This window comes from Fusarium solani (genome assembly GCF_023522795.1).
Source record: "Fusarium solani strain SB1 chromosome Unknown bctg00000002, whole genome shotgun sequence".
Taxonomy (NCBI): domain Eukaryota; kingdom Fungi; phylum Ascomycota; class Sordariomycetes; order Hypocreales; family Nectriaceae; genus Fusarium; species Fusarium solani.
This window is the reverse complement of record NW_027072155.1, coordinates 1,638,907-1,664,108: the sequence shown is the minus strand read 5'-3', so window position 1 is coordinate 1,664,108 and position 25,202 is coordinate 1,638,907. Positions and strand designations below refer to the sequence as shown.

Genomic DNA, 25,202 nt, shown 5'->3' with positions numbered 1-25,202 from the left:
TTGCTTTGTTGGTCAGGCGCTGGTATTATTTGGTGTTTGGGTTCTAGGGATATAGACGCGCGTCAGAGGAGGATGTCTGGTTTCTTGTCGTACCAAGTAGGGAATTAATGACCTTGAAAAGGTTTCAAGTAGAACAAAATCTGGGCGACTATTTACGGCGCAATCGAAATGGGGTGAATTTCATGATCCAGCTTGATATCGAAGAATGCCTTTTCACTCATCATGAGCCCGTCTGTCTGCTTCACTCATGATGGACTCTTGGTGGATCTGGTGTCCTAGATACAGTGCCAGAAACCGTGCGAATATCCATCCCTAGCGCGAATCCAGCCATGATCAAATTCTGGCACTGTGCAAAACATAAAATTTCTTGACGCCTCAACCACGACGAACTCTTACAATCTCGCAAGGAAGCACCAAACCACAGAGACCATCACCATGTCGGCATCAAAAAAGAGGCAGGCGGAGGACAACCCTTCTCAACCCAAGCCCAAGAAGAATAAGAAGAGAAAGGCCAATGCCCCGGATGATGACACTCTCGACACTGAGCTTGGTCTCAACATCCTGTTTACAAAAATGGATAACCAGCTTTTGGCGGATCACCTCGCTCAGAAGCTGAGTCGATTCGGCAGCGATCTGAGCGCTGTTGAAATCTCTGATCTGACCGTATCAGGTAATGCTGAGATCCCATCCCGCTTCTGTCGAATGTAGCTGCTAACGATGCGACAGCCAACGCCATCCAGGACACGACTTCATGGCAGGAGACGAGGACGTTGGACAAGTTTCCCGACTTCCTCGAAAGCGTCTCAGAGAACCCCGAGGGTCTGAAGAAGGCGCCTAAGAAGAAGGGCTCGCCTCATACGCTCATCGTTGCAGGAGCGGGTTTGAGGGCGGCTGACATTGTGAGGTGCGAGGCGCATTGCCACCTGAAAGCCAAGACGTGAAGCTGACGGAGACCAGAGCGATGCGCAAGTTTCAGAACAAGGACAACACAATCTCCAAGCTGGTATTTTTCCTCTTGTGTCCTGTATATATGGTCAATTGCTGATACTGGATGGAACAGTTCGCCAAGCACATGAAAGTCGAAGAGCAAGTCAGCTTCCTTCAGGGCCACAGAACAGGCATCGCCGTCGGCACACCTGCCCGACTCATGGACCTCATCGACAACGGTAAGTTCCACTTACTCGACCGGAAAGCAGCATGAGATTAACTATTGACAGGCGCACTCTCCCTCGACAACCTGAAGCGGCTCGTCGTGGATGCTTCCCACATCGACCAGAAGAAGCGCGGCGTCATGGACATGAAGGACACCATGATGCCTCTTGCCAAGTTCCTGGCGCGGAAGGAGTTCAAGGATCGGTATGGGGATGAGAAGAAGCCGCTGGCGTTGCTGTTCTATTAGATACGATACCCATGCAGCAGAATTGACAGTAATCAATTTGTTCCTGTTTCTGCCTCTCTTTCTCGTCAGTTCCCTGGTCTCAACGGCGTATTCGTTCGGCAGTTATCTTTTCCCGCTTCTTCATCCGAGCCTGCTGTTCTTTCTTGGTGGTGGCATCAACATTCAAGGAGGATGCTCTTGCCAATTCCTCCTCGATCAGCTCTGCGCCTTCCCGGGCAACAACACCCACACACCTTCTTCCATCCTTCGAGATCAGCTCTTTCCCTCTCACGATGGCTTCGGTGGCCATTTATTCTCATCTCTCCCACCTCTCCCCTCTCTCTTCTTTCTCTCTCCATCATCCACCGCTTCACCTTGAGCTCACAAGCCCGTTTTTGGACCATTTTCTTGCTTCCCTTTTTGGACTCGCCGCGTTCGTTGCTGGCTACTTTTTTGGTGTGTCGTTTACCTCAGACTTTCTTGGTGACTGTCGTTTACCACCTCTTTTTGTGACTGCAGTCAATTTCAAACCCTTTGACAACTCTTTGCTTCGACTTTACTCTTCTTTTTTGGCGATTGTCGCTCCTGACGACTCTTGGTGCTCTTTTTGGCAACCTTCTCCTCCCTCAACCAGCCGCTTCTTCCGGCCACTGTCGTTTACGCCACAACTACTCCCCTTGCTTCAATACTTCCATTGCTCAGTCTCTCGAGACACGAACACGATATGAAGCCTTACTTCGCCACCGGCTTGATGCTGTCAAGCCTTGTCACTGGCTCTGTACATGGTCATGGCATGTCTGTACCAGGTGAATACCCTTGACCCCCTTGCTGACAGCCTTAGTTGACAAGACTATAGAATGTGCTACTACTTGCTCTCGCGGCCTTTCTCGTTACCGCTTCACCAACCAGCACAACATACCCACCAAAGCTGTCTGCATGGACATAGCCAAGCAAAGGGTACGTTGGAGACTAGTCATTCTGTTGACAGTGTGCTGACTCCAATCATCAGGAACTCTTCTTGTGCTTGGCCAATTCTTGTGGAGAAGACTACGGTCCTGCTCTGGCATATACCATCTCCGCATGTTCCAACTACGGCGCTCTCATTACCGACCTCCTACCTGTCGAACTACAGCATGTGGGCCTTGCCCCGCGACGGTTCTCTCATTTGACTCCTCGACTTGACACGGGCCGGTTCGCCTTTGGCAACCAATTCACCCTTGCTGTCGACTGCGCGGCCGGCTCCAATGGCGTCCTCACCTTGTCTCTTCCCGAATCTGTCCCTTCTGGTATTCCCCAGTCTCCTTCCACAGGCGATTCTCCTCTTGTTACTGGATCTGGAGCTGGTGATCCCAATCTTGGGTTCAGCCCACCTGCTAGCAGCACAGATCCCAGCCTCGATTCCAGTCCACCTGCCAGTAACACCGACCCCGTCCTCGGATCCCAGCCAGCAGGTCCTTCTACATCACATGGTGGCCAGTCAGGGACGTTCGCACACGCAGCTTCGAATAACCCCGGGGGCAACGACAATCATAGCAACGGTGCTGGCAACCCAGAAGCCGTGGATGCAGACTGCGACCCAGCAACTGAGGGCTCAAACAACAACCCTTCAGGGGCTCCGAACAACGGACCGGCTCAGCATCCTTCTGGAAGCTCACCCAGCGATAGTGATCCTTCCCCGAATGGCCAACCCGGTAGTCAACCGAATGCTCCATCTCCCAATCCAGCTGACGGTTCCCCTACAAGCCCAAACACTGTGCCCGAAAACCCAAACAATGGCGCTGGAGCCGATACCGGTAGTCCACCCATTGGCCCCAATCAAGGAACATCAGGACAACCTCCATCCCACCCTGCTCCTATACCAGCGGCCGCGAATCCAACCCCGTTGACCCCTTCTGGAGATGCTGGAGTGCCTGGTCATGCAAGTCCTCCAGAAGGAGCCGGTGAGGACTGCGAAGATGACGCTGCTCCCACGCCTGGCTCTGGTGCCCCAGAGAACTCTTCCCCTCAATCGCCGGCTGGAAACCAAGGCAACCCAGTAGACTGCTCTGTTGGTACCGACAACCCAGCTTGCGGGAATCACAACCAAGGACCTCCTGGAACTCCAATCGTCCCCTCCCCAGGAACCCAAAACCCAGGAGGATGCCCTGAGCGGGCTGATGGTTCGCCTGACTGTGGTGCCTCATCAAGTCCTCCAGCTCCTCCAGTACCTCCAGCACCACAAGAACCAGCACCGGCACCTAGCTCTGCCGTTCCTGTGCCAGGTCAAGGTGATCCGAACTGTCCTGCAAATGGACCCTCTCCATGTCCCGTCCCCGGTCAGCCTCCAACAGTCCCAACACCGCCTTCGGTTCCCAACCCTAACTCTGGGCCTGATGGTGGCGACCCTACAGGAAACCCAGGAAGCCCCCAAACCGGTCCATCTCCAGGCGATGGGAGTGGACAAGCCTGTCCAGGATCCGACCCAAATGGCAGTTGTAACTCTGCTGAAGCGCCGCCTGGATCACAACAGCCTTCGTCTCCGGCTCGACCTCCATCATCTCCTGTGCCTCCCAATATTCCAGGGGGCTGCTCTGGAGATGCAGAGGGTTCTTCTTGTCCTATTCCCGGCTCAAACGAACCTGATCCAGGAGCTAGTAGTCTTTCTACTACCCCAATACCACCAGGTCCTCCTCCCGCCAGTAACACTGCTGCACCTCCGACAGATGCTGGATCGCCGCCTACGCAAGGAAGAACAAATCCTTCGCCCAATGGAAACGGTCCCCCCTGTGATGGAACTCTTGGCCCTTGCCCTGGTAGCTCATCAACTCCAGAAAATGGTCCTGTCCCTTATAGCCAGGAATCCTCTCCAAACGGCCAGGTACCTCCCGGTCCTGGTAGTGATGGCGGTCAGGGATCTAATTCGGCACAAGGCGACAACAGTGGCGACGGTGTGCCTTCATGCAACGGCAACTGCCCGACCAGCCCTGGTAGTGGTAGGCCACTTGACCCTGGGACTACAAATTCCTCAGCTCAGTCTCCTGGTTCGCACAACAGCCAATCCCCCAATGATCCTCAAGCTCCTCCAAGTAATGACGGCCAAGGACAGGATAACGGGAATCCCCAAGCGCCTGGAGATCCAGCAGCATCGGGGCAGCACTCTCCTTCAGTGACAGGGCCAAACCAACCGACTGAAACATTCATCCGAGCTGATCCTCCCTCGGAAACGTTCATTCGAGCGGATCGTCCAACAACAACCGAGTTTGTCAAAGCCATCTACCCCCCGGAGGACCCTAGTGCCCCGTACACTGATCGTGGACCTCAAGTCATCACGGTGCTTGCTCCCACGAAGGTCGAAATCACCCAAACGAGGATCATCACCGTCTAGCCAACGGACGACGCCTCATTGGACCGATTGCCACCTCAGCTCGTAGCAAACGCCGAGGTCGATATCGCCCGAAGACAGGAGAGTGGCCAGGAATCCAGCGACTCTATCAACTCTGACGCTCCGGATCCTGACTCTGGCCCTGATCTGACGTCAACATTCGTTCGAGCAGATCCGCCATCAGGTGCCACTCTAGATCCCCTAGTTGTCGCAGGCTCGGCAGGACGATCTTAACCTTCGCTTTGGTATTGCGCCATCGTCCTTCTAGCACTCTTCACCTTGAGCTGTCTGGCGGACAATGATGGTTTCTTATTCATGGAGGTGTATAGGATTGTCTGAGATCCAATGGTGTTATTATTTTGATTCGGGATATTTGCATTGATTGGTGGCGTGATGGATCTCGTGGAGCCGATTGTTACCTCGTAATGATAATGTTCTTGTAGACTTAGATTATCCCGACAACATAATGAACTTGTGGTTTGGCTCATAATAGCCCTCGAACAATGTCCAAACTGCTGCCTCGAACTTTCGAGTCACTTGGGAACAGTCTCGAGGATGATGGCAAGATAGAGCATCAAGTTGAGAAGCCACTGAAACGTGGTCGTAGGGTATTTGACATTTCTACTGACACAAAGCACCTAGCTAGCTTGCCTGGACCAGGACAACTCTTGGAATAAAACCCAAAACACCAAGATCCAGCAAGACACCCTCGAATGACACAAGCAACCCGAGCTGGGAGCGCCGTCAAAGACGCCCCTCGCAGCGCCATGAGACAGGAATCAAGACAAAGGGAAGAAAAGATACAACAGCGGGAATCCAGACGCAAAACCCATATCAATACATGACCCATCGCCAAGGTCCCAAAACAACAACAAACCAGTTTGTCCCAATTAGTCCTCCTTTTAGTGATCCAAGACGCGCCTCCTCCACTATATTTCGGGGCCAAAAAGCCCTCCCTTGTCCCCAGACTTGAAAGAAGCAGTCCCATCTGCCACGAACGTCGTTTTCTCGTATCCGTCATAGTTCATCAAAAGGTGGGGGATAAGGATGCAAGGGTGATAGAATAAGAATGCTGAAAACAGATGAGGTATCATGCGGGAATAGATGTTTAGACAGGCGTCCAGTCCTTGAGCCAGGGGTGAGACTGCTTCAGATCAGGAATTACAGCAGTGCTGACGCTACGCTCGCCAACAATGTTGCCAAGCGAGTGGTTGATCATCTGCAGAGTGGCTCGTCGCGAGGGCTCAAAGGCAATGGGCAGGACGGTAGCAGGAGGAAGAGGGGCTGAGGAGTCGTGGGCGGTAAGAAGTTCGAGGTTGTCGGGGACGGTCGGGTCGAAACGCCCAGTCTCCTTGCGGTAGCCGGCATGCACAGATGGCTCAACGGAAGCATCATCCTTGGACCACCAGGTCCAGTGGTTATACTCACGGTTATGGCCATGCTCCAGCCAAGGGTAGAGATCCGGCTCGATAGTGTCCTTCGGAACGGATCCAAACGGCCGCCATCCGTAGAAGAGAGGCCACGGGTCGCGGAGGGTCAGCGTGTGGCGGTGCTGCAAGAGAGCAGCGCGGGGAACGGCATCGTTGAGATGATGGTAGGCGGTGGAGGAGAGGTCATCCTGATATGACTGGGGAGCCCCTGTCCAAGCGGCGGTGACGATGTCGGGGCGAGACAGGGTGTCGTAGAAGCAGCCCTCGTCGAGGGTTGTGAGGTAGTTGTGGATAAAGTCAAGGATCTTGGGGTTGCCAAGCAGGAAGAGACCGTGCCACCAAAGCGCGACGCGGGGTCGGCGGAGCGCAAAGATCTTTACCAGCATCTCAAAGTCGCAGTAGTTGAAGGCGGGGCGGATGACGCTGGAGATGGCAGCCAGCCACGGGCTGACAAGGTTACATTGGATGTCGGGCTGCCAAAAGATGCTCCAGAGGACTGGGCCCAGAGCGTAAGGGTGCATGCTCAGCGTCATGTAGTAGTGGGCTTCCCCAGCATACCGCCGGATGTCCGTCTTCTGGCCCTCATCTAGCCCCGTCGTCTTGCGCAACTTCAGAGACGGTCTAGGAAGATGTGGCTGCAGCTTCGCCATGCGATAGAAGGGAATCGCGAGGGTTGCAAGGAAGGCAGCTTTGATGGGCGACAGGGGGCTAGGATCTCTGGATCGGCAGGGTTCATGGCCGATGCCGAACAGATTGCAAAACTCAATGAGCAGCTCGGTAGCCTCCGATGGGCTCGGAGGCTCAGCATTCGGGTCAATCGTGACCTGCTCTTCAGTAGCAATGACGAACCGCACATCTCCCGTGCATCGCGCATCCCAAGGTGAGCATGCACCTCCTTCGTCATCAGAAGCCCAGCCCGGCTTTGGCGCCAGAATGGCAGAGAGCCAGTGGACTAGACGCAAGGAGGCCTCGCCGGGGAGCTGGACCAGGATCTCGCTCTGCGCGAGGTTACCAACCGCGTTGATCGGGATTGGGCGGAGGCAGGAGTCGGTGAAGTGGGCCCTTCTCTTCTGCAGTTGCAGTAGCCGGGTGGAGAAGATGTAGGACCAGCACATGGTCCAGATGGCAAGGCCTTGCGGGGCGTTGGACGCGTCTGCGCTGCCAGAGGGATTGCCATAGTGGGAGGCGCTCGGATCCGAAGAGATGAGGCAGTCGATGGGTTCGGGGTAGGAAAGGCGGAAATACTTTGTGGTGCCGGTAACCTTGTTGAGGTCGAGGTGTGGTGGGCGGTCCCGAGCGGACGGTTGGGCGGGCGGCGGTTGACAGGGCTCGGGCTCCGGGACGAGCCAGGTGGGGGCTCCGGCCAGGACGCCCTTTGAAGGGACCGTGTTGGGGAGCGGCGGCATATCCTGGAGCATGATGGACGGGTCTAGGCCGGGGGGAAGAAGCCTCTTGGTAGGGCCAGGGCCTGGCTGAGAAAGTGTTGCCAAGTCTGACGGCCATTGTTGAAGATGCGGCGGATGTCCTTCTGCTTCGGGATCAAAGGGTCGTCGACATGGTCCGCCACAGAGAGGAATTGCTGCTCCTTCAAGGCTGGGGCGAGTTTAAAGAGAGAGGGAGACGAAGCCTGGGCACTGGAAGCTGGAGTCAACTCTGAAGCGAGAGAGGTCTCAGTGTCTGCGCCAGCGTCTGAACGAGCACTTGCATCATCAGGCTGAGGCACAATGGCAGCCTCGGAGAGACCAGTGACGATGGTGGAACTCCAGGCAAAGGGGCGGTCGAAAGAGTCGTCCAGCTCATAATCGCCGCTGAGGACCCAGGACCGGACATGGTCCATTCCCAGGTCCCACGTCAACTGCATTGTGGGAGGAAGAGAAAAATCGAGGCTCTTCTAAGTGGTTGGCCAGGGTGGAGGACACAGACAGCCTGGTTGTCACACGAAAGGACAAAAAGTTGGCAGGTTGACGTGGAGGTCGTGGGAAAAGGAGAAGATGGAATAGAAAAGAGAAGAGAAAGAGAAAGAGGTGTGTGAGAGAGGTTTATGGTAGATATGAGAGAGAGGAATATGGAGACGAAGGGACGGACAGACAGGGGAGAGCGTAGCAGAGAAAAGGCTGAAGATTCCGGGTGGCCACCCACCCCCGGGAACCCGTTGAGTATATAAGAAGCAAGCAAGATGCAGACTTTGAGTGATGCAGAGAAAAGCGCTGCATAGACTCGGGTTGGAGCGGGTATGGCTGGACTATTGGTGCGCGGCGGGCCTCATCTCGCGTGCTGTACTGCTTGCCAGCTGGTGCTTGATGCTTGCTTGCCGCGACTACTACGTCCATGCCATGGCAATGACCTTGACCATGAATGATGCCGGCAACGCTGGTTGGGCTTCTGCTCTGCCGACTGAACTGGCTGGCTGAGCTGGGGGTTGAGTGGCGGAGCACATAAACGGAGAGGGAGGCAAAGAGGAGGACACTAGGAGAGTCAGAAACAAGACATGGACGGGAGCTTGCATGTCGCGCATGCCCCTGGTCGGCCACTGGGTTGGGTTGGTGTGCGAGCCTGCACCTGAGCCTGGGCCGGGCTGCCATACGGATACTGTAGAGTGAGTGAATAGAGCCAGATGGCATAGAGAAAAGCAACTTTTGCAGTGTTGCTGGCTGCAGCAACTAGACAGACGGGGGCCGGAGGGACGGAGGGGAAAACAAGGGGTGGTACAGGACAAGGACTGTAGCGTAGGGAGGCGTAAAAAGAGAGCCAAGCGGACCCGGGACGGAGAGAAGCGGAGATGGCGGAGACGGCAGCAGGAGGAGAAAAGAAAGAGAGATTCATTCAATTCAAGTGGATATGGATAGAGGCCCCCCGAGTCAAGTCAATGGATGATGAAAGATGGATGATGTAGACGGGGATGAGATGGGTTTGAAGGCTGCGGTATGGATGATGGGGCATTGAGCATGGGGCAGGGACAAGGGACAGAGCGACAGGGGTGGTGCCTTCCTTTCCTTTTTCCCCCTCCACACGCACTCCACGGCTGTCAGTTGCGGCGCAGGAAGGTACCAGACCGTCTACCGTCTAAAACTCGAGATATTCGCACTGTTGTCCGCTCACCTTGGCTCTTGGGAGCACGGAGCTTTTTTGCTTTTCTCACCTCAACCGACTAGGACGACCGACCACGAGGCAAAGGCCGGCCGTTGAACAGCCCAGGGGGTTCACCTTCTTTTTTTTTTTGCCTCTGTCCGTCTCTTTCATCTCGCTTTCCTTCCTTTTTGCTCCGGGTAAGCTGAATGACTCGCCCGAGTGGTGATTGAGTTCAATAGTTGGTATCCCAGCTGACCGTATCCATCGGCCATGGAATGGTGGTTTTGTATTCAGGATCGTATCCCTTGGATATAAGAGGATGGTCCCGAACAACCTAAGTTGGGATGGGCGCCAACCATGGACCCTCGACCCTTCAGCTGCGTCAATGTGCACCAACTCCTAGTCCCTAATAATACAGTGTGCCTCTAAGCTGCAGTTGGCACTTGACTCTGGCTGCGTATGGGCGTCACCTTGCCTACGTCAGGTAGCCATGCTTTGGTAGCGGCGCTGACAGCTGGAAATCCCCAAGGATGGATGGATGGATGGATGGATGGACTGGGGTTGATGAGAGTGAAGAAAAAAATTTAATGGTTGTCACATGGAACCCCCCAAGTCAACCACTGACAAGCAAGCAGCAAGGTTTTGAAATGCAGTGCCGTCTTGACAGCCGACAGCTCCGGGGTTGCACAGCGGCTGAAGAAGGGAGGATAGCCAGCCGATCAACGTCCACCGCATCTTCTGGGACGCAGGAGGAGAGATGTCCTCGACACTGCGCCGGGACTGACTAGGGTGTCGATGTCGTAGGGTCGCGGCCCAGGGTCTGGAGTCGGTTGTGAGGGGCCAGTGACAACGGCCGTCGACGATAGACGGCCCCGCTACGGAGCTTTGCTTTGGGACAGAGCATGGATGGCAAGGATATGGATGGCATGGGGGGATTGATTTACCACCCAGAACCCTAGCCTAGTCGGTAGACTAACTAGCACTGTACGACAACATGTATGTACGTGCATGATGCAGATTAGATTAGTGAGATACGTGTGAGACGGCGGCGAAGGAGGAAATAAGGAAAAAGAAAAGTTTTTGACAAAGCTGAAGGGGGAATGGAAATGGGAAAAAGAAAGCAACGGGTGCCATGCCATGGGTAGAGAAAAAAATTGGACGCCATGATGGCGGCCGTTGACAGTTGGCATTTGGCAACTAATGATAACTGATGAAGAAACAACAGAAACAATACAGTTTCATATTTGGTCGCATGTCTTGTAACATACGTCAACATGTTATTTTTATCTAGACTCCCGTCCCGTGGTAGTGTCCCAGAAATCCCAAATCCTCCGTAGGTCGTCCGTCTCGGCATCTCCCGCTTCCTTAGCTCCCTTGTGAGCAAGCAATCCCACTCACCTCTCACTTTTCCTGCACGTTTTGGCACTCGCAGATCGATCCTCCTCAAATCTCCAATCCCACGTCGCCCCAACCACAGCGCGCGTGCAGCTGTAGCAGCAGCACCAAGTCACACACTCTCTCTAGCCCGGGCTGACTGGCCCGCTGGCTAACTAGTTAGTCGGGACGGAACATTTCCTTGCCTCGTGCAGACCGGAAAACCTCGTCGGGCCCATCCATCTCCAAGTCGTGTCTTGCAGTATCCTGCAGCCTGCCAACCGGCGTCACAAATTGGCCTGTCTGTGATCGTCTGTAAGTCGAACCATTGATTGTGTCTTGCTCCAAAGCCACCCTGTCTTGCGACGTCGGACAAGGAAGCAGAAAAAAAAGAGGCTTGTGCTGACTTGGCAAAAAAGCAGATCCTGCATAATTTTTTTTTCTGCCGCCTTGCGCAAAAGTAGATCACGCTACAATCTCTATCTACCTCACTCCCAATCCGATCACGACCGGCGCAATCATGAAGAGCAAGCGCGCAAGAGAGGCCGCCGAGGCTGAGGACAAGCACGTCACTCCCGTCGACGTCGAGGCTCCCCCCAAGAAGCGCAAGCGCAACGACGACGATGCCACCACCGCCGATGTGAAGAAGAAGGCCAAGAAGGAGAAAAAGGACAAGAAGCACAAGAAGGAGTCACGCAAGGAGCGCAAGGACAAGCGCAAGGACCTCCAGGACCTCCCCGAGCAGGACGACGACGAGGAGGTGGACGAGCCTGCTAAGGATTCTCCAATGGCTGATGCCGATGTCAAGCCCGCTTCTGTGACTGCAGACGCCGCAGACTCGGACAAGGCCGCAAAGAAGAAGAAGAAGAACAAGGATAAGAAGAACAAGGACAAAGAATCACAACAAGAGGAGGAGTCCACCGCCAACGCTGAAACCAACGATGAGTCCAGCAACAAGAAGAAGAAGAAGAGCAAGAAGGACAAGAAGTCGTCCTCTGAAACCGCCGACAACAACGACAACAACGACGAGGCCGTACCCAACGGCACCGACGCGGACACGGCCGCTGCCGACGCCGATTCCAAAGCCGACCGCCACATCGTCTTCGTCGGCAACCTCCCCTTCACCGCCACCGCCGACACCATCCAAGCCCACTTTGCCTCGCTCTCCCCCATCCACGTCCGCTGCATGAGCGACCCGGCCGACTCCAAGCCGTGCCGCGGCTTCGCCTTTGTCGAGTTCGCCAAAGTCTGGCATATGCGAACCTGCCTCGACAAGTTCCACCACTCCATGTTTGAGGATGGTGTCTCTCCCGCGCGTCGCATAAATGTCGAGTTGACGTGAGTTTTTCAACCCTCTTTCTTTCTCAAGTGTCTCACTCATACACCCCCATCCATTCCCCCTCTCTTGATGCATCACATTTCCTGCGGTTTGCGTCTCTGAGTGTGCCTTGTGTAACACTCCCAATCCGCCTCCATGGCTTGCTGGTCACATCCCGTTGAGTCACGCTCATCACCACCTGACCGATGCGGCCCGTGTATCTCTTCTTGAGTGGTCATATGCATAAACAGCAAAACCCGCCCGCAGCAGAGAGCCATTGACAAATCGCAACGCTCGCAACTCACTCTTGGAAACATGATGCTGACCCCTTTGTGTAACAGTGCCGGCGGAGGCGGCAAGACAAAGCGCCGCCAGGAAAAGATCCAGGAGAAGAACCGCAAGCTCGACGAGAACCGCACCAAGCGAATCCAGCGCGAGAAGAACGCCAAGGAGGAGGCCAGAGCCAACACCGACCAGGAGCAGCACATGGAAGACGCCATCCACCCTAGCCGTCGTGGTCGCGTCCCCGGTAATGCTTGGTAGGACCTGAATGCCAGAGATCGTCGCCGGCTGCGTCGTCATTTTGAGCCTGGCGCATAGCTATTATGAGGAGGAAGCGTAATGTTGTCCTTGAAGCAGTCTAATGAATCAAGCCTCGGTCGGATACACAAAAGTTGGCATGCATTTACTTGTACAAGATAGAGAGATACCCCAAGGAATTGGATCATGACCTCGCAAGGCTGTAGCCCAGGACTATGAGTGATGACTCGCGATGCAACTCTCCATTGCCATGGAGTTCATGTATGTAAGATCTCTTACTGGCAACCAAGCTAGACGAGTTTCTGCCAATCTTATACACCAATCAATCGCGACTTTCTAGACGAATCGCAAGCCCGTCTCTCCGTGACTTGAACTCATGATGAAGAGTAAGAAACTCGCCTCCCTTAGACTTCTCATCCAACAGCCATAGTCCACGCCGCCAACTTACACCAGAGTTGAGGATCAGCCACTTGCATCCGAGGCCAATGAAAACGAAGACATCATCATTTGTAGAACGGAGATTCCGGTGCCAGTCCATTCTAAGCCATGATGGCTAACTTGAGCGCATACTGAAATGATCATGGGGAACAAGGCAATATTTAAACTCGTAGATTCAACCGTCCACAATCAACACAAAGCAGTCACAAACAAAGTCCATAGAACGAGCCATCTCGCTCGTCTTTCTCTCCATCATAGCGTCACGGTGCAGTAGTCATGCAGAATAGAATGCTCCAAAAATGCAACCCGGTTCTTGAATTACTTGCAACATCGGTATAAACTCCTCCGCGAGGAGGAAACAGGTGAGAGATATGAGCAAACAGAAAAAATGTGGAGATAAAAATTGAACCGCAGATAGAAAGGACCAAAAGTCATTCAAGAACCGCCTCGCATATACCATCATGATATGCAGTTGTAGCTGTTTAGTTGTGTGTGTGAGAGAGGTTGAGGGATTGTTTAGAGTAGAAACTCCCCCAGGATATTCCGTTAGAGCCGCCGTCTTTGTATCGCCAAATCGTCGATCATTTGTCCAGAGCCGTCATGTCATTTTGCGTCGTCGAGACGCCTTGGTTGAGAAAATCAAACAAGCGCGTGGGCTACCCGCGCGCGGTGCAAGGTTGGATATCTACAGGATCGAGCACTTCTTATTTTTGGGGGCCTTGCTGGTCTGAGTCCGAGGGTTAAGGACAGCCCTGGAGGCTTGTTAGATGGCTCAAACACAAGCTCGGAAGGAAACCTACCGAATAGCCTCGTCGAAAACGCTCTTAAGGTTCCTTTGAGTCAGAGCGGAGCACTCAAGGTACTTGTATGCCTTGATTTCCTTGGCGCAAGCCAGCGCCTGTTCGTACGACACGGGCTCCATACGCTTTTGGCGGAGGGACTCGAGCGTAGCGGCGTCTTCTCGAAGATCGAGCTTGGTTCCGACCAGGATGATGGGGATATTGGGCGCATGATGGTCGATCTCGGGGTGCCACTAGAGCTTGTGTCAACGGGACTCGGGTTCTTGTTCGCTGCGTCGATGGTCGTTTCATCGTACCTTGGCCTTGACGTTGTCAAAAGAGGGGGGGCTGACGATGGAGAAGCAGATGAGGAAAACGTCGGTCTGGGGGTAGGACAGAGGTCGCAGTCGGTCGTAATCTTCCTGACCAGCGGTATCCCAGAGACCCAGGCTAATGGGCTTGCCATCCACCATCACGCTCGCCGAGTAGTTATCGAAGCTGCGTCACATGTTGCATCAGCCATGATGTTCAGGATGTTATCGGCGGGAAAAGCGGGAACCAACACGGTGGGGATGTATTCGCCAGGGAAGGCATTCGTGGTGTATGAGATGAGCAGACAAGTCTTGATGGAGAGTCAGTAAAGAGCTTGCAGCTACCGCACCAGACGGCGATGCTTTGATGTCGAGACGAACCTTGCCAACTGCACCATCACCAGTCACAACACACTGCATCAGCGGTCAGCCACCCAAGGTATTGCGTCAGACAACCAGCGACCGACAAACCTTCAACGATTGCACGCCGGGCTGAGCCATTGTTGCGATGGGTTGTAGAAGGGATCGGAAGAGGTTCGGCCGTAAAAGTCACTCGTGATTTGCCGGGGCGCAGGTCGAGATGCGGGATGGCGGACAATGAGGTTGTGATGGAGTCGTCTAGATGTAGAACCCGAGGAGAGGGGAACGACAATGACGAAGCGAGGACGGGGGCTCGGAGTGCGACGGTGAAGCTGGCGATGAGATAGGTAAGCGACGGTGGGACTCGAATCGCTCGACAAAAGTTTCAAGGATGCATAAAATCAAAGAGGAAAGGTCAGAGCGAGCAAACTTGACACGAAACCGAGGTGTAGTTCACGCGTTTTGTGCCGCAGAAAGGTGAGGCCACAGGAGGAGGTTCAATGATGGGAGCGATCCACCACAGAGAGAGCAGACCAGAGCAGAACAGAGACAGACAAGGAGAGTCGACCGCCCGCCCGGACAACGCCAGCCAGAGAGGACCACGAGAGAGGCGCCCAGGATAGCCAGTAGCCACCGCCGGTGCCACCTTAGCCTACTAAGGTCCCCTGCTAGAGACAGTCCTAGCCTTGCCAACAGCCCGCTGGGCTGGCTGGGGGACAAGGGGGCCTTTCGGTGGTGCTCCTGTGCCGCTCAGAGTGTCGGAGCTTCTGGACAATCACGGCCTCTAGAGGAGCTCTGCTGGACAGCTCTAGGCGCCTTGGGAGTGGGGGGTGATACAGGGGGTCCCCTACGGCCAACCAAGGTACGCGGAATGATTGATGGAGGAGAGGGAACCTGCCTTTGCTTTGCGGTTTGTGTCTCTGATAACGCTTCTTGTCGATGGCCAGCTGTGGCTGGGGATGGCTTCGGAGCGCGCCGAGATGAGGTGATAGAGGACAAGAGCAGGATGAGAAGGAGGACGGGACACGGAATGCTGCAGCGACGCTTCAATGTAGGGGGAAGCAGCAATAAGAATCCCAAAAAGGCACAGTAACGGGTATTCGCAGGAGCTGGTGGGATGGACAACTCGTGGCTGTTGTGAATGGAAGGAAAATGGTGGAGGCGGGCGATCTTCTGTGCGCGGACGTCGCATGTAGGTACCTTGCGTCGGTGTGGTGTGAGTACCCTCAGGCTAAGAAACAACACCAACCGCCGCCCTCCCCATCTTGTCCACCCGTTTCTTGGCCCAAAAGGTGGTCGGGGGATTGTGGATCGGTGGCGGGGGGAAGTGCAGAAGCAGTTGGACAGCTGCAATCGTTGAATGGGTTTATTTTAAGCCATTATGATGCACATTGACGGGGATGGCGCACAAGGACGACCAGGCCCAACAATGGGGATGACACAAGAATTCCTTAGTTTGCGTACCTCAGGTGCAGGTGGAAGACGTCAGGACAGGCAGGACGTGCTTTGGCCAAGAGAGGCTGGGAATAGTAGGAAATGGCACTGCCTACCTACATTTCACCTGCATGGAGGGTAAGTCAGGGGTTGAAGGTTCAATCTCGAAACGAATCACCACTGTTGTTCCCAAATGGATGCCATCCAACTCACTCCTGGCGCTTATCTGAACGTATTGATTCAACCTCAATGCATCCTTTGCATGCATAAAAGTATCGCGAATATATACCAAAAGTTGGAAACCGACATTCATCCAATAACAAGGATCGATAGCTCAGTGGTACGAGCGAGGGATTGCAGATCCCTAGGTCGCGTGTTCGATCCACGCTCGGTCCTCAAACCTTTTCTTTTTGCCCTTGCTTACTATTTTGCCGGCTTACATTTCACTCTACAGTTGAGCCTCTCACTCATTCCCCTCACTCGTAAGATTCCAACAAGTTACAACTCTTAGGTTACCCGGAATTAACGACTGCTTTTTGGTGTCGCCTGTTGTGAATCAATATCAAGTGAGTGGTCCGAATTGGTGACAAGTTGCCATTGCTCTCAGTCCCTGTAGTTCAGATCCGCAACTCAGATCTCCACGATATCGGTCACTAACTGCCGTGTAAGCCTCGCACTTCATCCTTTCAAACACCATGGCTTCAGGCGCATTCTCTTCTTTCTCGCCGTGGCATATCCCGCCCCTATTCATCGCCAGTGCGTTTACCCTCGGCGGCCTTCTCCCCTTCTTGAACCCGGCCCGTGCCATTCGCGAGTTCGGGTTGCCAGAGGGCATAGCCAGGTCTCAACCAGCGCATACGTGTTTCGCCGTATATGGTTCCCGGGTATCCATCATGGGTGTTTCCATGTGGATCTTTTATCTACGAGGTGACTTCAAGTCACTGGATACATTGATGGCCCTTCTTTTCTGGGCCGGTGTTGCAGATGGATACCTGTGCTGGAAGGAGGGCGTTCCGGGCAGAGCCCTGTTCAGGTTTTCTGCTAGTCTTCTCGTGGGCGGCTGGGGGTTGCTCGGGTTGACTTCAAGGGGTTGATTGTACGGTCTCAACTGACTCGAGTCAGTGAATATTGTAACCTACCTATTCGGGCGACGGGGTCTCTCGGGCCAATGTTCTGCAATGGAGTCTAAGCCTATCCTTTCGGGAAGTTCCAATCTTATGAACCTCGTCACTCTTTCGGTATTCTTCTGGCCTTCATGTTCTCCTATATAGTTGTATGCTAGGGAGGTAGTTCCGTTTCTCCAAGTTAGAAAGGTATGGTATAACAATCCTGCACTTCAAAGTATCCCTCAGGAAGCCATGCGACGCACCGTCCTGGCCCCCACCCCCGAGTAGAAATATGTTGCGCATTGACTCAGTTCAATCCATAACTAGCTACCGTGAGTGAGGCTGTGTTGGGTTGCGTTTGTCTATATCGAAGCTCCTATGAGTTCCACAACGCTCGGGTTATCGTATCCCTACTCCTTGAAACATGAAACGTCGGAACTTCAGGCAGCCGGCAACAGAGAAAACTGATGTCACAAGCTGAACATGTTACCGGCAATTCGAATGACCCCATCCCGAGTAGAACCTCGTGGTTCATCTCGTAATAATTGCCTGTCATGTTGCAACTTCAGCTGTAAGTTGGTGTTGCAGGTCATGATAGGGTAGATGGTCCGTGCGCGGACATGGACCCCCCTCGTCGCGTGTGGTCGGAGCTTGTCGCGTCCCACCTTTACTAACATCCATCATCGACATGGATCAACAACATCAACAATAGCGAAGGAGGGAGAGTCTGACACGAGCCCGTGAAGGCATCAATTGGCCCGAACACCAGCGGACGAAAAATTATACTTGATACCCGTCAACCTGCCATCTGCGCCGCCATTTCACCCTCAACTATCGATGCGCAACCTCTAAACAAAACGTCATGGACTCAAGCCCCATCGGGTCGCCTATCAAGGCTGCTTCACAAACCCCGTCCCGAACTCCCTCACGAACTCCAAACCGCCGCGCCTTCAGCGCCGAACCGCACTCGGGCCGCGCTTCGATACACACCCCTCTCGATCGTACCGGAGCCCGCGACCTCCGAGCCTCTATCCGCCGTGGCACTCCCGGTTCTATTGGCCGATCCAATGCGCCAACTCCCCATGCCAAAGCCGCTCGTCGAGCGCTCGACCAGCGCCGAACAGCCATATTCACGCCTGGAAAGAACCGACGGCGCAGTTTGATGCAGCAGCGTGAGACGCCCCTGGACATTCTGCGGACCCTCGGCCGAGTCCTGGCGCCAACAAGCAAGCCCATTCAGACGTCCTCGTCTTCGTCACCGGATGACAAGTCGAGCATATCGCCCGTGCAGCAAGAAGAAAGCAACATTTACGAAGATGACGATGAAGACGACCTACCGATTGACAGACCACGGCTATCTTTGCCGTTTGATGATGAGGATGCTTCTAGTACAAGCTCCGATCTGCGGCCTCCGCGGTTGTCGCAACTCGAGGAAGACAACTTTACGATGCAGTCGATCGAGATGCCGCGGCGAGCTATTAGCGAGCAGGCGGCATCAAGGCTATCCCGTGGAAGCTTTGGAAGCATGCGCATGAGCGACTATTTTAACGAGGAAGAAGGCACGGAGGATATTGGTCAACAGTCGGATTTCTTCCCAGGCCTGCTGGAGGACCTGCAAGCAAGAGCGGGCGCAGATGACCTTTCTCTAGACCAGTAAGTCGAGTGTTGGCCTGCGTTTTGCGAACTGGCGTATCCTAACGACGAGTACAGATTCGAAGCTGATCAGTCGCGGCGGATGACTGTTGGCCGAGAGAGCGATTTCAACTTTGAGATCCCTCCCGGTGTAGGAGAGCAGACAACATTTATGCTGTCTGACCCAGCTGTCAATGTCCCGCAGACATCACCTATCGTCGATCATTCTGTTGCCGAGGCCATGGGTGAAGATGCTCAGGAGCGTCAAGCCGATGTGGTGCTCGGTGACTCTGACTCGGATGTAGGGGGAGGCTTCGACATGGGTGGATGGGACTACGATGCTGGCGGTGTTGACGACCACAGCTCACTGGATGAGGGACCAGAGCCCATAGCAGAGCCCACGGTAACTGCTACAGTACACCGAGCACAAGCCGATGACAGACTTCCGCGTGGTTTGAAGGCGAGAAAGAAGCAGAAGCGGATATCACAGCATGGCATTGAGTATCCACCACTGCCTCCTGCGTTTGTCAAGAGGGTGGCCCAGACAGCTCTCCAGTCATCGGGTCTAAGCAACCAGCGTCTCTCTGCAGAGACGCTGGACGCTCTCATCCAAGCATCTGAGTGGTTCTTTGAGCAACTGGGTGATGATCTTGGCGCCTACGCAGACCACGCGAAGCGCAAGACCATCGAGGAGAGCGACGTTTTTACGCTCATGAAAAGGTACGTTGATGTTTCATTGGGTATCAGCTCCTTTTTTGTTCTAGCCAGAAATTCTAATATGGTACAGGCAACGCCAGATAGGACCGCGTTCCTCCATGTTTTCTCTCGCGCAGAGGCACCTCCCGAGAGAACTGATGCAAGAGCTGAGAATGCCTGTCCCGCAGCCCGCCAAACAGCGACGTGCCAAGCGTCCGCGGGAGGAAGACGGCGAGGGAGAGGTGGCAGAGTATACATGAGTCTTACATGGGTATGGATGAGTGAGATTTACATTTTACAGGCCCTTTGAGCGGGCTACCCGACGAACAATCTCGTTTGAGGGCTTCTTGACGACCATCCACAGCATGATGGAGGTTGCGGCACAGAGACCGTACCTGAAGTCGAGGCATTAGAAACCCGAGAGGATGGCGTGGGGATGAGAGAGGTGACATACCATGTGAAGATGTACTGGGCGTGGTTATTCCGCAGGTTGACCTCTGCAGCTCGACCATAGGGAATGCCGCGAGCCTCATAGTCGACCATCTGCATGAACTCGGGTTCTGCTGTTGTTAGCAAAGATGAACTGGACGAGATGGCAAGGATGAAGCGGAGGTTATGCATACCCATAGTGGCCTCAACCCAGACGGGCTGGCTTCCCGTCAACTCGGCCATCTGCTTGACATCAGGGAAATAAAACAAGCCCCTCTCGGGCTGATTGTCAGGCGTAAACATGTTCTTCTTCCACGGCTCTCTGAGCAATCCCTCCACGGTGACCTCGCCCTTGGGCAGGCCATCCGGCCTCGTCCTCTGATCTCTGTGCTTCTTGTCGATCCACCCACGGTTTATAAGAATAGTCGTGGCGTCCTCACGCTCAAGCGGCGTAATGACCATGTATCCGTCAGTACCGTCTCGCATGCGCGGTCCGATGAGCATCTCTTGGTCGTGTCGGAAGCGGCCTGTTGCTGTGACACGGCGGTAGTCGAACTCGTGGACGGCCGAGGGGTCGATGGTGGGAGGGAGGGGGAGGGGATCTCGGACGAGGCGGTCTTCGAACTTTGCGATGAGCTCCGTCTTCCAGCCTAGACGCTGGACCTGCCATGAGCCGAGAATGAAGGCCGTGATGGGGATGATGGCTGCGCAGAGGTTAGCTCTCCGCTCGTATGTAGACGTGAATTGACGCACCGAGGATGATGAGGCCAGGTCCATGACGCTTCCCTGCACGAACAATCTGCGGCGGTCCATCGAGAATCGACACAAACTCCGGGTCATCGGCGTCGGGCTGCTTCCTGGTATTGCGACGAAAGGTGGATGATGTGAAGGGTCTTTTCGGCGGGGCGGAGGCCAGTCTCGGACAACGAGGGATGGGCCTTGAAGCGCGCAGGCTGCGCAATAGCAGATTCCGGGGCGCGTTCATTGTGGTAGATGACGCATTGGAGGTTGGGGGATTGTCGTGGTGGAGGGAGATGGTGGGATGGTCTTGGTGGTGATGATGTCGTTCTCGGACCGGACGGGAAGACCCACTTTACGGAGCCAGAGAGTCGGCGACCTGGGTTTACATAAATGAAGTTGCGAAAACAAGCCTCCCATTTCTTCTTTTAGAGGGGTAAGCATTTCAAGTTTAGTTGAGCTGATATGGGCGAGTTCAGTCATGGCCACGAGAAAGTTAATGTGAGTGATCAGAGATGAATTGCTCATAGAAAGTGATCATTGGAGCTGTGTGTAAGTTGGGCCGACTTGTGAGAACTTGGAGTGTACACTGGGGGCAAGGCACGGTGATTGTAGGAATTGAAGTCTATTTCTGTGTGATAATCAATGTACTTGTTCTGTTTGGGGTCTATATCATTGTCATTGAGCCCCCCAAGCGTCCCAAAGCCTGGGCTGTTTAAATCCATGCAAATCCAACGGCGTCCAAGAATGGCATGGCCGCTATTACAAAGATGCCTAGTTCTTAAGAGCGTCGATCCACTCCAGAGCAACCTTGGGTTCCATTCTGTTTCGGTAGTCGGGATCGATGTAGACGTTGCGAACGACACCAGAACCGTCAACGAGCAGAGTGGCAGGGATGGGCACCTCAAAGTTGTCGAGGCCGTTGCGCTTGGTAAGGTCGACGCCAACCTGCTTGAAGAGGTCCTTGGCGGAAACTTGGTCAAAGACGATGCCGAGCTTCTTGGCGACTTCGTTGTTGCGGTCTGTGAGGACGGGGAACTTGATCTCGTTCTTCTCGGCCGTGGTCAAGCTGTAGTCGGGCAGCTCGGGAGTCAGAGCGACGAGAGTAACACCACGGGCCTTGTACTCGTCGAGGTGACGCTGCAGGTGCTGGAGGGCGATGTTGCAGTAGGGGCACCACTCGCCGCGGTAGAAGGTGATGAGAAGAGGGCCATTGGCGAGCAGGTCGTCGCTCGACACCTCCTTGCCGGTGGCATCACTCAGGCGGAACGAGGGGAACTTGTCGCCAACTTGGACAGCATTCTGGGGCTTGAAGAACTGAACAAAGTCTTCGATGGCGGCAGTGATGGGCTCGGAGCCGGGCACGCCCTTGAAGGACTGGGCGATGGCGGTAAGCTGCTCGGACTGGGAAGACATTTTGTAGGATTGCTTAATGAATATTGGAGTTTTGAAAGATGTTTTGAGAGTGGTAAAGTTGTTATTGTGTTGAGTGTTGTTGATCTGATGCTGGATTCGACTCACCACCACGTCTACTCTGCCTACTATATACTCGATTCTCTTCCTCTTTCAACACGAACTGTAACCTGATTATCAATCCCTAATTATAAATCTCGAAATGAAATGGTCTCAGTTTGTCCGAACTGATTAATCCACTTGCGCCTGCCTGATTGTTGGTGTTGTGCTACTTAATGGACCCAGGTCCGCAGGGTGGGAAGGGAAGGTAAGGATTCGGCCGACTCGACCGAATTCGACCGAGCTGAGTGCATAATTCCATCTTGAAACCAACAACCCCTAGCAACTTTCCCCGAAGGACAGACTTACACACGAATCATGCAGTCTCAACCTAAGCGGATGAGACTAGGCACCAAGAGCTGCACCGAATGCAGACGCCGAAAAGTTCGATGCATCTTCCCCGAGGGCTCAGACAGATGTCGACAGTGCAAAGCCCACAAGGCGCCGTGCAGACCCCAGCAAGCGCCATCGAGCACCTCGCCCAGCACATCGAGTCTCTCGCCCGACTATGTGCAATCGAATGAGGGCGCTGTTGAGATCCTTCGTCTACGAGAATGCCAGAGACTCGGTCTACCGCCAGATACATCCCTCGGCGCCATCTTTACCCATGTTGTTGGCGAGTCCGTCTCGTCGAGGAGCACTTCCAGTGATCAAGACTTGGATGCCAGTGTTGTCCTCGAAAACGCACCGCTTATGAAGAATCTTAGAGAGACTTTGCCTACCCAGCCCAGTTTTGAAGCCGAGTTGCGGCCCCGGCCTAGGGACCCTTTTCCTAATCGTTCTTCAATGATTTACTTGCCCTGCGCCCCGGTACTGGTCAGCATTTTTGAGTATACGCAGCAATTCTGGGCCATTTGGCCCCTGGCATTCACGCCTACGGATACTGGTGAACGGTGTTTCCCAGACTCTGTGCCGATGGCCGTGAGGTTTATTCAGCAATCCGTCATATCCTCAAACCCAGGCGTCGTCGCAAGAGCTCTGGTCTGGCTCAGCCTTTGCCTCCAGGAGCTGCCCAAAGACTTCAACAAGGACACACCTTTGAGTCTGCCTTGGAAGGCACCCAAGATCATTGACTACTACCTTAAAGAGGTGGAGGAGCTGCTGCAAACACACTCGTCTCCTGTCTGCAGTCTGGAGTTTATTGAGGCGCTCACGCTCCAATACGAACTCTTCATCTTCATGGGACGTCCCTGCAGTGCCTGGAAGAGTACTAGGACCGCCTTGAACAACGCCATGATACTGGGCCTGCACGGGTTCGTCCCAAATGGACGAAAAAAGGAGATATGGAATGCTCTCTGGGTACAGGATCGACATCTATCACTGTTCCTGGGGCTGCCTTATGCTGTTCCAGAGCACTTCATCCGCCTCGACCGAGTTGACGAAAATGATGCCCTGGAGCGGAAGATCCTTCGAAAGGTGGGTATAATTTCGGGCCACATCACCGATCGAAATTGTCACCAGCTCGAGTCGTCATATTCAAGCACGGCTCGGATCATAGAGGAGATGGACCAGCTCAAGGAGATGATACCGACCGAGTGGTGGGAACCCACTGAGGCTGATATAACCGGGTACTATGGCATAGACTTTACACGTCGTGCCATCATCCTCTTCTACTATACAACCAACAAGCTGCTGCACTTGCCTTATGTGCGCATGACAGCTCGGGATAAGCGATACGACTACAGCCGAACCACCGCCTTTGAGTCTGCCGAAGGAATGGTGCGAGCCTACCTGAACATGCGAGTCCTCGGGACTGCGCCCATGAGCTGCGACTTTGTCGACTTTATGGCCTTCAGCGGAGCTGCCATCCTCGCTGCGGATCTGATATCCAAGAGTTCCTCCCGTTCGGCTGAGGAAGAGGAGCGGCTATGGAAACTGATCATGGAGCTGGCCAAAAGCATGAGAGATATGACCTCTGTGCTAGACTGCGCGGTAGCGACTCAAGCTGCCGAAGTGCTGGAGAATCTACATGCGGCGCGACACGGGACCTTCTTTGGACCTGAGAACTTTGAGGTAACGATTCCTTACTTTGGAAGGATGCGCATCTCGCGGGTCGAGAAGCCTGCACCTGCTCTCCCCCAAAATGTCATCGAGTTCGAGACCAACGTGTTCAACATGCATCTTCCGACCGACCTCCAGCCCTCATGTGAGCTGACGGAGAATTGGAGTTCTGGATGGGATTTTGATTATACGTATGAGTGGCAGGATGTGTTTAACTTTGAGCAAGTTGGGTCTTGACTGGTTTTTGGCTGCCCGTCCTTTTGCGAATAGCTTCATTTGTGATCAACCGCCAACTCACCAACACAACACCACTCGCCCAAACACAGTCATAGAAAATTGCAAAAATTACAAAACCTATATCAGCAAAAAAAGAAGCGCGTAAGGGACAGACATCTTCTAGCACAACCTTTTTCGAACTCCAGGCCCATATACACCGACATGCCCACCTTATGTCAGCACACGTCGCCGTCCCCGGTATACCGGCCATCCCGAAGTGCGTTCCTCGTCAGGACCTGCTGAACAGTCGTCACAGTTACGCCATTCGGATGTCTGTCTGTTGAAAATGGGATCCGGGGAAGTGATATATAAGGGTAGAGGCTCTGTCGGGTGTCTGGCAGTGATGAAGCGCCGGGAGGCGTTTAGGGGTTGGTGACTAATCAACCCGGTTGGCTTGGTTGGAGAGATAACGGAGTTGGACATGGCTATAGAAGAGTGAAATGGGGTTTTTATCGTATAAAGGGTCTTGGTTGTGCTGTTCTTGGTGAGTTGTGTTTCTGAACTCTCATGGTTACACAAGAATGTGATTGCCCCCTATATGAACTCCAAGCCTTGATCTTGACCATACTCCACCGCGACGCATCGAAAATCTAGTAGAATTATTAAGAAGAGAGAGAAGATTGGGTTTTGCTCTAGTTCTGTCCATGCGTGACATGTAGGATCGTGCCAGCAGAAGTGGCCGGCTGTGCCGACGCCGATCTTGAATCCATTTCCTGGGTTTTATCCCCCAAGCCCCATATAATCAGTCCCTTGACGATGAGTGAGTGAGCCTAGAAAAGCTTGGAGCAGTTATGTTTTCTCCTACAAGTTCACCGTGTCTGTGGAACTTGGTTTGCCAACCCCTGAAGTCGGTCCCCGCACCCCCTTCCACCATTCTGTCACTCAAGAGTTGCAGTCGGAGCCATCATCCCAGCATGGCATCTTGCTCAAGCACTTGATAGCATGGGATTTCTCTTTGCTCAAGTCGTTAGATACTGCTACTGCTACCATTAAGACCATGGCCGCCGTCTCTTGGACCAG

General features: G+C 53.9%; 10 protein-coding genes across 10 annotated transcripts; 5 read left to right on the top strand and 5 right to left on the bottom strand.

The window, feature by feature from the left end:
* Nucleotides 1-435: 435 nt before the first annotated feature.
* MRS44_004489 (uncharacterized protein) lies at nt 436-4,973 on the top strand (the record flags this gene model as incomplete). Its single annotated transcript, XM_046275624.2, has 9 exons — nt 436-670; nt 727-904; nt 958-1,003; nt 1,061-1,166; nt 1,218-1,356; nt 2,081-2,184; nt 2,235-2,335; nt 2,388-4,688; nt 4,743-4,973. The coding sequence occupies 9 exons, from the start codon at nt 436-438 to the stop codon at nt 4,971-4,973; spliced, it is 3,441 nt and encodes a 1,146-aa protein (XP_046136379.2).
* Nucleotides 4,974-5,847: 874 nt separating this feature from the next.
* MRS44_004488 (uncharacterized protein) lies at nt 5,848-7,587 on the bottom strand (the record flags this gene model as incomplete). Its single annotated transcript, XM_046268881.2, has 1 exon — nt 5,848-7,587. One exon carries the CDS (start codon nt 7,585-7,587, stop codon nt 5,848-5,850), a length of 1,740 nt encoding a protein of 579 aa, XP_046136381.2.
* An 11-nt stretch (nt 7,588-7,598) lies between these two features.
* MRS44_004487 (uncharacterized protein) lies at nt 7,599-8,030 on the bottom strand (the record flags this gene model as incomplete). The annotated part of the gene is made up of 1 exon (XM_065622221.1): nt 7,599-8,030. One exon carries the CDS (start codon nt 8,028-8,030, stop codon nt 7,599-7,601), a length of 432 nt encoding a protein of 143 aa, XP_065478293.1.
* Nucleotides 8,031-11,132: 3,102 nt separating this feature from the next.
* Nucleotides 11,133-12,473, top strand: MRS44_004486 (uncharacterized protein; the record flags this gene model as incomplete). The annotated part of the gene is made up of 2 exons (XM_046268884.2): nt 11,133-11,950; nt 12,272-12,473. The coding sequence occupies 2 exons, from the start codon at nt 11,133-11,135 to the stop codon at nt 12,471-12,473; spliced, it is 1,020 nt and encodes a 339-aa protein (XP_046136383.1).
* A 1,120-nt stretch (nt 12,474-13,593) lies between these two features.
* Nucleotides 13,594-14,499, bottom strand: MRS44_004485 (uncharacterized protein; the record flags this gene model as incomplete). Its single annotated transcript, XM_065622220.1, has 5 exons — nt 13,594-13,660; nt 13,709-13,941; nt 14,005-14,185; nt 14,306-14,412; nt 14,470-14,499. 5 exons carry the CDS (start codon nt 14,497-14,499, stop codon nt 13,594-13,596), a joined length of 618 nt encoding a protein of 205 aa, XP_065478292.1.
* A 1,988-nt stretch (nt 14,500-16,487) lies between these two features.
* On the top strand, nt 16,488-16,886 carry MRS44_004484 (uncharacterized protein; the record flags this gene model as incomplete). Its single annotated transcript, XM_046268886.2, has 1 exon — nt 16,488-16,886. One exon carries the CDS (start codon nt 16,488-16,490, stop codon nt 16,884-16,886), a length of 399 nt encoding a protein of 132 aa, XP_046136385.1.
* An 874-nt stretch (nt 16,887-17,760) lies between these two features.
* MRS44_004483 (uncharacterized protein) lies at nt 17,761-19,486 on the top strand (the record flags this gene model as incomplete). Its single annotated transcript, XM_065622219.1, has 3 exons — nt 17,761-18,551; nt 18,609-19,250; nt 19,318-19,486. 3 exons carry the CDS (start codon nt 17,761-17,763, stop codon nt 19,484-19,486), a joined length of 1,602 nt encoding a protein of 533 aa, XP_065478291.1.
* Nucleotides 19,487-19,521: 35 nt separating this feature from the next.
* MRS44_004482 (uncharacterized protein) lies at nt 19,522-20,640 on the bottom strand (the record flags this gene model as incomplete). Its single annotated transcript, XM_065622218.1, has 3 exons — nt 19,522-19,621; nt 19,681-20,359; nt 20,409-20,640. 3 exons carry the CDS (start codon nt 20,638-20,640, stop codon nt 19,522-19,524), a joined length of 1,011 nt encoding a protein of 336 aa, XP_065478290.1.
* Nucleotides 20,641-21,167: 527 nt separating this feature from the next.
* On the bottom strand, nt 21,168-21,809 carry MRS44_004481 (uncharacterized protein; the record flags this gene model as incomplete). The annotated part of the gene is made up of 1 exon (XM_046275626.2): nt 21,168-21,809. The coding sequence occupies one exon, from the start codon at nt 21,807-21,809 to the stop codon at nt 21,168-21,170; it is 642 nt and encodes a 213-aa protein (XP_046136388.1).
* A 414-nt stretch (nt 21,810-22,223) lies between these two features.
* MRS44_004480 (uncharacterized protein) lies at nt 22,224-24,143 on the top strand (the record flags this gene model as incomplete). Its single annotated transcript, XM_046275627.2, has 1 exon — nt 22,224-24,143. The coding sequence occupies one exon, from the start codon at nt 22,224-22,226 to the stop codon at nt 24,141-24,143; it is 1,920 nt and encodes a 639-aa protein (XP_046136389.1).
* Between the last annotated feature and the right edge of the window lie 1,059 nt (nt 24,144-25,202).